This window comes from Moschus berezovskii, chromosome 5, assembly GCF_049115385.1.
Source record: "Moschus berezovskii isolate FMDL1 chromosome 5, NW_MosBer_1.0, whole genome shotgun sequence".
Classification (NCBI taxonomy): Eukaryota; Metazoa; Chordata; class Mammalia; order Artiodactyla; family Moschidae; genus Moschus; species Moschus berezovskii.
Genome location: NC_142464.1, coordinates 92,935,766 through 92,949,418, shown reverse-complemented (window position 1 = coordinate 92,949,418; position 13,653 = coordinate 92,935,766). Strand labels below are relative to the sequence as shown.

Sequence of the window (13,653 nt, the reverse complement as noted above, 5' to 3'; positions counted from 1 at the left end):
AAGTTGGGATTAAAATAGTACCCACTCAGTAGGATGGTTGTGAAAATTAAGTGAGATAATACATGTAAAACGCTTTAATTCTTACTATATGCCACCTACTCTCAAGTCTTTAGACTCTCTTTAGTCCTTTTACTTCAGTTCAGTTCAGTTCAGTCGCTCAGTCGTGTCTGACTGTCCGCGACCCCATGAATCACAGCACGCCAGGCCTCCCTGTCCATCACCAATTCCCGGAGTACACTCAAACCCATGTCCACAGAGTCGGTGATGCCATCCAGCCATCTCATTCTCTGTCGTCCCCTTCTCCTCCCGCCCCCAACCCTTCCCAGCATCATGAGGAACGCTGGGCTGGAAGAAGCACAAGCTGGAATCAAGATTGCTGGGAGAAATATCAATAACCTCAGATATGCAGATGACACTACCCTTATGGCAGAAAGTGAAGAGGATCTCAAAAGCCTCTTGATGAAAGTGAAAGAGGAGAGTGAAAAGGTTGGCTTGAAGCTCAACATTCAGAAAACAAAGATCATGGCATCTGGTCCCATCACTTCATGGGAAATAGATGGAAAAACAGTGGAAACAGTGTCAGACTTTATTTTTTTGGGCTCCAAAATCACTGCAGATGCTGATTGCAGCCATGAAATTAAAAGATGCTTGCTCCTTGGGAGGAAAGTTATGACCAACCTTGATAGTATATTGAAAAGCAGAGACATTACTTTGCCAACCAAGGTCCGTCTAGTCAAGGCAATGGTTTTTCCCGTGGTCATGTATGGATGTGAGAGTTGGACTGTGAAGAAGGCTGATCGCCGAAGAATCGATGCTTTTGAACAGTGGTGTTGGAGAAGACTCTTGAGAGTCCCTTATACTGCAAGGAGATCCAACCAGTCCATTCTAAAGGAGATCAATCCTGGATGTTCTTTGGAGGGACTGATGCTAAAGCTGAAACTGCAGTACTTTGGCCACCTCATGCGATGGGTTGACTCACTGGAAAAGTCCTTTTACTTACTATTGCTTTCAATATGGGCGGGGGTGGGGGGACTTTATGAGATAGGCTACTGTTTCCATCCTAATTTTGGTTTGAAACTGATTATGTTGGAGATCTTTCATTTGCTCCTCTAGAGTCACTTTTATTCCTTCACCATCTAACACTGTGCACCAGGAGCAGGAACTCTGTGGACAAGATGAAGGGCTTCCTTCACCTCTGACTTCTGTTGGGCTGGAACACTGGTGAACACTGGCAGGAGATCAAAGGAACAAGGAGAGTGAGGTCGGATGTTTATTACTCTGTACAATTGCTTCCTCTGTCAAAGATCACATTCTTTTCAAGGCAGTCTTCCACTCTCTCAGTACTCTCCTTCTCTTTCCTCTCCTCATAGGTGTGGTAATGGGGCACTGTTACAGAGCTTCAGGTTCTGTACTATCCTTTGTGGTTTTCCTACTTTCTGTCCACTGCTCTGAATACAGTATCTTCATTAAACTATCTTTGAATTACCTACTTTGAGAGGTCATCTGTTTCCTACCAGTACCCTATCTGATACACTGAGACACAGAGGGGTTGGGTAAATAGCCCAAGATCCCAAAATGGAACCATGAACAGGGGCAGGGCTGGGACAAAAACCTGGTAGTCTACCTAAAGACCATGCTCCCAATCACTAAGTTGTACCTCTCTTGCCATGGAGTAAGTAAATAGTAACTATTAACTCTCTCACATACATGTATTGTACAAGGTTTAGGCCAAGGTCTTTTATTTTCACTGACATCAGTGGGAATTTGTAGACAAGACAGAGAAATTAATTTTGTCAAAATTTATAATATGGTATTTGAAAACACCTTTATATAAATCTTATCTCTATCCAGAAATCTGGTGAAAGATGACCATTTTAAGTTTGTGTTCTGTTGTTTTTTAAAATGACTTCTGGTTAGTGTACCATTAATGGTGCTGAAATGCCTGCAGGTAAGATACATCACATAGACTCTTTTTCTGTATCTTTCATTCAATCTAGTCATGTGATAACCATGTTCTAGAAGTGTGGGCTACTGCATCCATGGTCTAAAATATTTATATTTAGTTATTGGATTATAAAATCTCATAAGCATAGTGTTCCAAGGTAGGCATGCATTTGCTACTAAATGCTACATTTTATTTGTGGGAAAAAGTGAAATGTACCATTTTCAATTTTTTTGTGTATAAATTGAAATATAAATCAATTATTAAGAATTGATACAAATAAATAATCTCAGAATTTCTTTATTGTTATCCACATAATTGAGCTCTACAAAGTCCTGTCTCATGGGGTTTGTTTGTGTCTTTCTAGAAAATTTAAATTGTGACATACTGTATGTTACCAGGCTTTGGGATCATCTAGTTCCCTTCAGATTATAAATACATGCTACAGCAAGACCAAAAGTAGGGGAAATTAAAGCCATCACTTCAGTTCAGTTCAGTTCAGTCGCTCAGTCGTGTCCGACTCTTTGCTACCCCATAGTAGGCAATTTGAATCCAGACGTTTAGCTAAAATTTTCACTTCTCAACTAAGTTTTTGGTATCAGGCTCAGAAAGAAAAGAATGCAACGTTAAAAACATGAGGTAATACCTTCTGAGTTGCCCAGGAAATTTTACTATGGATCACAGATAAAAATGTTCTTATTTCAATTGGTTATACTAGCACATCTTTACTTTCAGAAGGCAGAAAAGGAATAACAGAATACTATATGACAAGTATTTATTGGAAAAAAAATTGAATCAGCTGAACATGTCTACTTACGGTTGTACTTTTTTTGTCAGTGTAAAAGAAAAGTGTAGTTCCTCTCAACTCCGTCCAGTAATGCTTATACTCCTGCAGGAAAAAATTGTAAACATTATTTCATTTTGTATACTCAACTATTTTTGATATTTCCCTTTGTAACTTTCTGTGTGATATATGTCTTCTTTATCCTGAGATAAATAACCTACTTTTATGGCTTAATTTTACATTTAATTCCTCCATTAAATCCTTCACAAATTTTAGTATGTGGCATGTAGTAGGGATGTAATTTGATTTGTATTTATGTTATTTTCCAAAACTTTCCTCATTGATTCAAGACTCAACTTTCTGTGCAGTTTTAATGAAAGCTTGCACCTGTAATCAAGGGATGAGGTTAGAACAAAGCATTTAATGTCTACCTTCCAAGACAGTTGAAAGGACTGAATGAATTAAAACACATAGATCACTTAGCATAGTACATGGCTCATAGTTTAGGTTCAATAAATAGAATATATTTATATAGATCAAGGAAATATGAGCAACTGATAATGATAAAAATAACACAAAGCTGAAATTTGAATTCAGATTTCATTCATGTGCTGAACATTTCATAATTAACATATTCACTTTATTATGAGTTCTATAGGAAAACAATTTTTTTTAAGTTTAAAATATTTAAGTAATCTAGTAAGGCTCTTGACCAAGTGAAAGGCTATTTAGATAAGAACGTAACATTCTGTGAAGAGTGGCTGTATTACAAAAGAATGGCAAGGGTGGTAGTTGGGTGGGGGGAAGTGGTTAAAGAATTTAAAAAAAGAAAAATGCTTCCACATCTAAACACTTACCTTTATACCCAGCTCTTTGCAAAAATATGTTTTGAAAAATTCCAGTTAGTTTTATGCGCATGTTGATCTTTCCTTCCTTTAGGGTTTACTAAGCTGGGTTTTCAGATGTTAGATTATCTTGACTTATATGGAGAATCAGTGTAAGAAAATCAAATGAGGAATTTTTTTCTTTTGCTTATAAATGTGAAGACACTCTTACGTTATGGTATTTTGTATCTCATTAATAATGACATAGCATTTGCCTTTTTCAGATCAGCAAAATGTTGGTCACCTCTTCAGAATTTATATACATATTTTCTCAAATAATTGAAACACTATAACCCATCTTGCTTTAATTTTCCTTGGCTCTCAGAAAGCTCAAGATTAAACTGATTCTGAATTACAGCAACCACCTTTATCATGGTCTTAATAGAACTATTTTCTCACTTTGTCGTCACGGCTGATAAAATGCTATATTAGCTTTTCCTGTATAACAAGCCACCCTAAAACTTAGTGGACTAAAACAGCAAGCATTTTCTATTTCTCCTCATCCTGTGGCTGACTGATGATACTTTGGATCCAGGTATACTTGGCTATGACTTAATGGTCTAGGGTGCCCTCATTCACTTGCTTGGGGTCTTGGCTGGGACTGTAAAATGACTCAAGAGTTTTATAAAAACTCTTGAGTGTGTTAGTATAAGAAATATATTTAGTCTTTGTTCCTGAGTTCCTGGTATAGAGATCATAAAACACTTGGAATTTCCTAGTAGAAGTGTTTTTGTTACTCCTCGTGAACCCCTTTACATCGTATCAGAATTTTTACTAATGAGGTAATTTAGGATGGGACCCCTAGATAGCTTCAGGATGGGCTAGTCACCAAAAGATCAAATAATTAGAGGGTTGGAGCTTTCAGCCCCACCTACCAACCTCAAGAAGGAAGAGGTTAAGCTTTATAAAAACTCTTGAACAATGAGATTTAGTAAGCTTCCATGTGCCAGAGGGGTGGTATACCTTATCTCCACAGAGACAGTAATACGCGTGCTTAAGATCCTTCCAGACCTCAACTTCTTCATCTAGATGTTCGTTTCCCTTTTCAGTAAATGTAAGCAGTGTTTTCCTGAATTCTGTGAGCCATTCTAGTAAATTGTCAAATCTTGGGAAAGGGTTCTGGGAACCCTGATTTATAGTCATTCAGTGAGAAGGACAGGAGATCTGGGCTAGTGGTTGAAGTAGGAGATAATTTCATGGGACTCAGCTCTTAACTAAGCTATGGGGTCTTCACTAAATTTGAGTAGGTAATTAGTTTCAGAATTGAACTGAATTGTTGAACACCCAGTTGATGTCCAAGAGAATCAAGAATTGGTTTTTGGTGCTAGAAACCACCCCACTGAAACAACTGGAATCACACTCCATGCAGTCTCATCTTCCAGTCAGCAGCCTAGACTTGTTCACGTGCTGGCAGAAGGAATGCCCAGGGACAAGACAGGGCAAAACCCAAAGTGCAAGTACTGCCTGATTCTCTGCTTTTGTCACATTTATCAAAGCAGGGCCCAATCTAGAGTCAAGGGGCAGAAAAACAGATTCAGTCTCTTTATGGAAGGAGCAGAAAAGTCACATTTCCAAGGGGAGTGTATACAGTGAGGATTGAACAAACTGATGGTAGTCTTGCAGCAACCTACATCAGGGGCAGAGATAGAACTTGGAGCACAGTTTCTCTGTCCAAGTCTTGTGCTCTTTCCTCTTCATCCTACCTCTCAACACAGAGTGGGTTATAATATAATGTAATGAACCTGCTGGTGCTTCCTGAACCAATAACTGACGACCAAAGAAAAGAACAATTCCAAAGGGCACAGGATTGACGTTATCAGCCAATAGATGGTCCCCAAAGGAGCAATTATAAAACTGGGCAAAGAGTTTCTTCCTCTTGTCTGAAATCCAGATGCCAATATATACCTGACACATCTTGGAGTCAAGCAGTTTAATAAAGCAACAGAATAAATGTTAATTTCAGCCCCCATCAGAAGTCTTCTTTTTCCTTATTTTCACATAGGATTAAAAAAAAAAGTTAAAGGCATTGAAATAACCCTTTGCCTGGTATCTCTGCAGCTGTCATTTGCCCTCCAATCTATCCTGCATGGTACTGCTAGAACTACCTCCTCTGCAGAGACTAGGATTGAGTATCTAAGAGGTAAGTCTGGGAGACAGGATCCTCAACTCAGTCCCTTGCTGTCATCTCTTAACTCAGCCAACCACACAGAGAGGATGTTCTGCTCTGTTCCTGACACGTGGCAGAGGGTCTCCAGGAGGGATAGGTAGAGGTTCGTTCCATGGTGGGGGAACTAAGAGCTCATATGCAGCAACTAAGAGTTTGTATGATTCAACTAAAAAAAATCCCATATGCCGAAGGAAGATTGAAGATCCCACATGCTACAACTAAGACCCAAGACAGTCAAGTCAATTTTAAAAAAATCATAAAGACTACTTAAATCTGGGGTAAAGTGTCAACACAGTTTTAGCCTTGAGTCTAAACCACATATTGACAGAATTTATTAATAAGAGTAACATTCTTTCCACATGGTAATTTGCATGGGTGTGTGACAGTGGTGGCATCTAAAAATCTCTAAAATAGATCTTTCAATGGGATTCCGTACAAGAAGAAGATATTTTATAAACTAGAATAATGAAATTCATTGTCATTCCTATATGAAATCATGTTTTCATACGGTCTTAAGTAAAGAGAAAACTGCATTGAGAAATTTGGTTTGAAAAGTTGCTAATCTATACTGTCTACAATCAGCCCAGTGTTCTGTAACGACTGTGAAAGTATATTGTCACTCTGTTGAAAAAGTACTTTTTCTCAGAATTGACTTGAGATTAAATAATAAAACAATTCAGTTTTATTGTGGAGCTTTAAAAAAAATCATATCTCTCTTTTTAAGGCTTTTACATTCTGCTCTAATGTCAGGAAGCATCTAACAGGAGGCTTCCTGTGTGCTCTTTTGGATCTGTCAGGAATTCTCTGTTCCTTATTAATTCCTGAATATTCAGGAATTGAGAGGAGAGGCAAGCCTCTCCCAGGGGCTGAGGAATCCAGGCATTTCCTTTATTAGTTTTTCTATACAGTGATAAGTACCCTCTTCCTTTTTATGAACCATATGGTAAAAGTGATTATTTACAACCCTCTCTCTTTCATATGGATGACCTCATGTTTCCTTGATAACTTGTAAGTTTTGCTTTTATCTCTGCTGAAAATAGCTATCTTGTAAGACAGTATAAATACCTATACAATGTTGAATAAAACACCTCTGCTCCATCAGAGCTTTGGTCCCCGTGTCTTGCTTTCTCTTTCTCTCTCTTTCAGGCTGACCTCCTGGAGCGCAGAGGTCCTCTGGGTTCACTTTCCTGTCTGGGCATCTAAGACCCTCTTGAGAAGGCTCTCTGCGCCTTCACCTCCTCGAGAGGGCACCTGAGGCCTTCGTGAACAGAGCAAGCCCCGTGCCAGGGGCTTTATTGGCTTTCTACGTAAACCAAGGAGTATCAGCTTCTTTCTCTCTCCTTTACTTTCTTATCGGTCGACTCCAGACCACCAGGTTTCGGTCCATTAAAGGACCTCAACACTCTAATAGGAAGTCTCTCAATGCAAGGAGCAAGTCAAGGATACATGATATTTTGGAACTAGGATGGGGGTGAGGAAGTGGGGAGGAGTTTGGAATATAGGCATATTGGTTAGATAATTGAATCACAGTTTGTCTAGTTTTACTGAAATACGGCATCTGAGATCAAGTCCAAACCTGAGATTTTATGATTCCTGGAGGAAAAGAAAACAAGAGAAAAGCCAGTTATCAAAGTCTACCACTCTGTTAATCTTCTTAATTAGCCTCATCAGTGTTAACCTACCATAAGATAGAAAAACTAAAATCACTAATAGAAATCAAAGTTTATTGCATTCTCTCTATATATACATGCATACATACATCTATGCTTCTGAGAAAAATAGAGGCGTTCAGTCGTGAGAGAATGAATGGTATGAATTGCACAGAGTTAATGAGGGAAACATGGGAGCATTACTGATAAATAAACATATAGATTTTTAGAAAGGATAAAGGAGGGTTTATTAAATGAGGGAAGAAGCAAGAACAAAAGACACTGAGTTGAGAAAAAGGCAGCCAGGAGGAAAAGGAAGATTATAAATATCAGTGGGCCCTGTGAACACCAACCACAGCCACAAACCTAAGAATACTTCTAATTTACATTCAGTATGCAGAGACCTGCAGGTCATAGTCTTGATTTAGTTTCTGAGAAGTGCTCCTGAAAACTAGTATAATTTAAGTCATCTATAAATATCAATTGTAATGACCAACATCTAGGTATATATTTATATCTACAGAGATAACATAAATATTTTAAAAATTAAATTTGAAGGACCTGTTTTTGAATCAAATACATTTAATACAAGATGTCTTATTTTTAAGCAGTCAGTTGTGTTCAGTTGCTGAAGTAAGAAAAGATACTGAAATGGGCCTTTTGAATTTATCACTAGCTTCATTATCATTAGATGACCTTGTATTTAGAGTTTAAGGTGACTGTTATTTTCATTCATTAAGCAATTGTATTTAAAATCTACTGAGCTTACTGTTGAGCTCAGTGTGATGAAGAATCTAGTGATGAGACATCCCCAACCTCGAGAAACCCAATAAATGGAATTAGAACTTTAGTTTGAAAGGCAGCATGATGTCAAGTGCTTTGCAATAAAATCCCAACTGGGCTCCTTATGGTGAGGCACTTTGAACATAAACTCTGTGAGCAACAATTCACCCATTTTGAAGTGGATAAAATAATTTCTACCCAGAAGAATTACTATAAGGACCAGAGAGACAGGACATTAGGAGCCTAACATATCTCCCATGTCAACACCTCAAGAAAATATATTCATATAGTCCATTTGATCATCACAACAACCCATTCAGTTATACAAGAGAGTAACTGTCCATTTTACAAAACAGGAAACAGATGAAAAGATATGAGGGATTGCCCACATTCTGCAAGAGGACTGATAGATCTCCTGGCACCCAGGATTCTTTTCTCATTGATATAACTAGTAAAAATGGGTGACAGTGCAAATCCAGTAAAGTTCCTCTCTATCCCCTGTCCCCAATAAAAAGTTCCTTCCTTTTTTTCTCTTGTGAGTGAATAAAGGTTCTTTGCTTAAGGAAGGACGTTGTATGAAGTGAAGTCGCTCAGTCGTGTCTGACTCTTTGCAGCCCCATGGACTGTAGCCCACCAGGCTCCTCAGTCCATGGAATTTTCCAGGCAAGAGTACTGGAGTGGGTAGCCATTTCCTTCTCCAGGGGATCTTCCCAACCCAGGGATCGAACCTGGGTCTCCCGCATTGCAGGCAGATGCTTTACCATCTGAGCTACCAGGGAAACCCCAGGATGTTGTATAGTAATCTACAAAGTGTGGCACTAAACCCTGGGAGCATGTAAGATGATCTCACTGGGGAAGAAACTTTTAGAATATCTATTTGTATTTCATTTATTTCATCTTTCTTTTTTTGCATATAGTCAGTCATTTTTTGGATTTAGTACAGGAGCACACCATAATTTCTAAACAAATTAATATTCTTATGTTAGAGATCTATGTTCAAAATATTTTCTTGAAAGGACCAGGAAACCAGAATTGAGACACATATACTCCAATGTTCATCGCAGCACTGTTTATAATAGCGGAGACATGGAAGCAACCTAGATGTCCATCTGCAGACGAATGGATAAGAAAGCTTTGGTACATATACACAATGGAATATTACTCAGCCATTAAAAAGAATGCATTTGAATCAGTTCTAATGAGGTGGATGAAACTGGAGCCTATTATACAGAATGAAGTAAGCCAGAAAGAAAAACAACAATACAGTATACTAACTCATATATATGGAATTTAGAAAGATGGTAATGATAACCCTGTATACGAAACAGCAAAAGAGACACAGGTGTATAGAACAGTCTTTGGGACTCTGTGGGAGAGGGCGAGGGTGGCATGATTTGGAAAAATGGCATTGAAACATGTATATTATCATATGTGAAACAAATCACCAGTCCAGGTACGACGCATGATACAGGATGCTCGGGGCTGGTGCACAGGGATGACCCAGAGTGAGGATAAGGGGAGGAGGGAGGTGGGAGGGGGGGTTCAGGAGGGGGAACTCATGTAACCCGGGGCGGCTTCATGTCAATGTATGGCAAAACCAATCAATATAATATGGTAAAATAATTAGCCTGCAATAAAAAATTTAAAAAAGCAAAATAAAATAAAATAAAAATTTGGAAAGCACTAGCATAGAGAACTTTTTGAGAGCACAGCCAAGTCCTAAAATTTTTCTAAATGAATTAGTGGCAGTTGGAGGACTAGTCAGAGAAATGTTACTTTGATGCTATTTTAATGGTCATATCCTATGTTCAGGATAATAAGAAGACAGGGAGGCCTGGTGTGCTGTGATTCATGGGGTCGCAGAGAGTCGGACACGACTGAGCGACTGAACTGAACTGAACTGACAGTGTTTTTAATTTGAACACATCACAGTTTGAAGAAACTGTGAGATGTTACCCAAACTCTCTCTTATTTTAAAATAGTTCCCCCCAAAATGAGAATTTTGCACATTTCTAAAAGCTGTGATGCCATGGGTATCTCATTGTAGCACGTAATGGCTTTTATTATCTAATTAATCATCCAGAATTCTAGTGTTGTGGGTTAAGTAAATTTTCCCACATTTTCACCATCAAAATTATGTACTTTTATGGGTTCCTGACCTCAGATCCATGGACCTCTTGGAATTGCGGTTAAAATAGTATGTGTTAGCACATTTTCTTAAGGGCAAATCTCCTTAATTCTTAAAAGTGTCCCTGTCAAAGAAGACCTTCTATATTACCTTTGGTTCACCTCCCTTTCAAAAATTCCTTGGTACTTTGCTGCCACTTGCTTAGAAATCCCAGTATTCTTTTTCTCATTGCTTCTGTTTTCAAGCACTCTAATTATCACCATGGCCCTCCTTTGAGCTGGATTAAAAACTGATTTTAGTATGTTAATAAGAATGTGATAGATAATAAAATAGAAGGAGAATGAATCTAATCTCTAGTATGAGGCAGGTGTTTTATATTTGTTATCCATTTAATCCTTGAAACCACCTTGTTAGTACACATTACTGTTGTTCTCTTGCTCTCTTCTCTCTGATGTATAAGATACTGTGCTATGAATTCAAGTGGAAGCATAAGTTAATTTCCTCCAAAACATTTACACCTATAGTTTATTCTTTCCATTTCAAAGTATGCTTTCTAAGAAAAGTTAGACTGGCATTCGGGTAAGTGAGTCATCACTTCTGACTAACTTAACCCTCACGAAGGTAGGGGTTTTGTATTTTATTCATATTCTCTGAAACTGAGTGTGATGTTTGGTGCATAGGAAACACAAAATAAACACTGCTTAAATGAATGAATTGATTAAGCACTGACTGTATCCCAGCATTATACCTTGAGAGGTTAGTCATATTCTCTCCATTTTATAGTTGAGGAAATTTAGTCTCAAGGAAATTGAATAACTTGTATAAAATCACAGAATATAAGTGGCAAAACCATTAGGTAAAGACACTGACACTCTAAAATCCTTGTTTATTCTATTATCCAGACCAACGGAATGCCCTTTTTAAACACTAAAGGAAACCAGTACCAGAAACAGTCATTACAAAGTCTTTGGAAAAATTTCAATAAATAGACAAGTTTAAATTACAATCTAAAAATTTCTTTTTCCTAACTCCCCTTTCCTGGCATGTAACTGACAGATATTACTAATTCATGTTTAACACCCATAACAGAATACAGATTACCATGTTTTTCCTCTCCAATATTAAATGATCTGATTATATATACAAGAAATATGAGTGTGCTGCTACAGATATTTTTACATTCACAAATTTTCTGTAAGCATTAATAAATCCTCAGAAAATAAATTTTTATTATTAAACATTTCTTAAGGCATTTCTCAAAAATCTAATTTTTTTCTAGCTTCAGTTAATGTTAGCATTTCATAAAATTTGACCTAAGTTAATTATTTCTTTTTTCTTTAGTCACAGACACTTCTGTGTTAACGTCTTATTCATTTCAAATTATCCACAATTAGTATTTCAAAAGCACTGATTTTAATTATGTTTTCATTTTTATGTTTAAAAAATACAGAGTGCTTTGTGAATTTTCTTAGAATGAATGTATTTATGTAGCTTAGTGTACACCTACCCATAGAGCACCCTAAGTATCATCTTTTAAAATCACTATCTTGAAAGTGTCTTAGAACATATAACTAACTATACAGAATCTTAAACATTGTCAAGTTTATCATTGTCCCAATTTTTTCAAAAGTTTATCATAAAAAATAATTTGATCATTATTTGAAAACTTCAATCAAACAGAATAGGAGCAGAAGTTTTAATTTCAGGAATAATATATTTTTATCTTAATAGTACATGTCATCATGGAAGCATAGTAGTACATTGCAGAGAAAATATATACCAAACATTTTATCTTCTAAGCTAAACTCTTCTGTGATGTTTAAATACATTTTTTTGGAAATTTAGGAATTTTTTTTTACATTAGTGACTTAACATTAGAACCTTATATTATTATACATAATACTCATATATATACACATTTGAGTTCAAGCCATATGTTGTATTTAAATTATGCAAATTGGGATCATATTTCTTACCTCAGGAAAGAAGGTTCAATTCTAGCATAAACAAGGAGGCCCTTGTTTCATCATGTCACCATAAAATAAATTTTATATTAAGACAGAAGCTTCTAGTTTAATATGATCATTTATGGACTTACCTGGTATTCTGACCGCTTAACTAATAAAAAACCTTCAAAGTACAAGGGTAGAGCAGTAATCTTTGACCTTTCTTGGAAGATCCTGCGAGGGGCTGGTTTCGGGGGCTTCTTAGCCATCATACCCTCTCGTTGGTGTGTGGTTTGTTTCAACTTTATCCAGTTTCAGACAAAATGAGATCTCTCTTGTGTGAGAGGAAAGGGCAACTGTTCAAAGAGGAAGTCCCAGTTAAGAGTTTAAACCACCAATAGGACACACATACACACTTTTTTTTCTTTACTTTCTGTGAGGTAAGAAAGAACAGGAATAGACCAACTTTGAGAGGGTAATCTCTCAGGAAACTACATGTGTTTAGAATTACAATAGCAAAATAAACAGAAAAGTAATATCACTAGAGGATGAAAAGAACAGATGTGGAGATTACGGACTTTCAGGGAGACAACAAGGTCATGTTTGTTTTCTCACACCTTTTTTGTTTGTTGCTGCCCATTTTTATCCCGAGAAGACATGACTTGAATTAGTTCCACTTCATTAAAAATTACTTCATAGGATAACTGTATTAATACTATTTCTGTTTTAGGTACAGCTGGTCTTCTATCCAGATTCTACATGGATTCAATTGACTATACATAAAAAAATTTAGAAAAAAAATTCAGAAACTTCCAAAAGGCAAAACTTGAATTTCCCATGTTTTGAAAACTATTTTCATACATTGTATTAAGTATAATAAATAACTGAGGTGATTTAAAGTATACAAGAGGATTTTGCAGGTTATATGCAAATACTCTGCTATTTTATATAAGAAACTTGAGCATTCAAGGGTTTTGGTATCTGTGGGGGTCCTGGAACTGATCACCTACTGATAGCAAGGGAGGACCACATTTCAGAACTGAATTTTGTTTAAATTTTTAGAAAAATGGTGCTATTTATCCCATGCCCATTTTGATGGTTCACTAAATGTAAACTGCAGTTATGGGGATGTGATGTTTTTTACTTCTTTGTCAATCAATATTTTGAGTTGGTCATTTACCGGTGGATATTTGGCAAAATATGTCTGGCAGAGAAAGCTGTACATTTTCAAGCTTATATTTTGGTTTTTTTTTTTGCTTTCTAAGCAGAGGATCACTGATGCTATGATACATAGATGGGGTATGGCTACCTAGTAAGATTTATAGAGCTACACTGAGGCCCAAATGCATTCATTATTTGCTTGTGGAAAA

General features: G+C 36.9%; 1 protein-coding gene across 2 annotated transcripts in view; it reads right to left on the bottom strand.

Annotated features, from left to right (window-relative positions):
* Nucleotides 1-12,628, bottom strand: part of STAP1 (signal transducing adaptor family member 1) — a 33,197-nt gene extending 20,569 nt beyond the window's left edge. For both annotated transcript variants that reach the window (XM_055434031.2, XM_088836369.1), the window contains exons 1-2: nt 12,436-12,628; nt 2,760-2,831 (exon numbers count right to left, since the gene is read on the bottom strand). In XM_055434031.2, the coding sequence (XP_055290006.1) occupies nt 2,760-2,831; nt 12,436-12,555 (192 nt within the window). In that variant the 5' untranslated portion in view covers nt 12,556-12,628. The remainder of the gene's footprint in view (nt 1-2,759; nt 2,832-12,435) is intronic.
* Between the last annotated feature and the right edge of the window lie 1,025 nt (nt 12,629-13,653).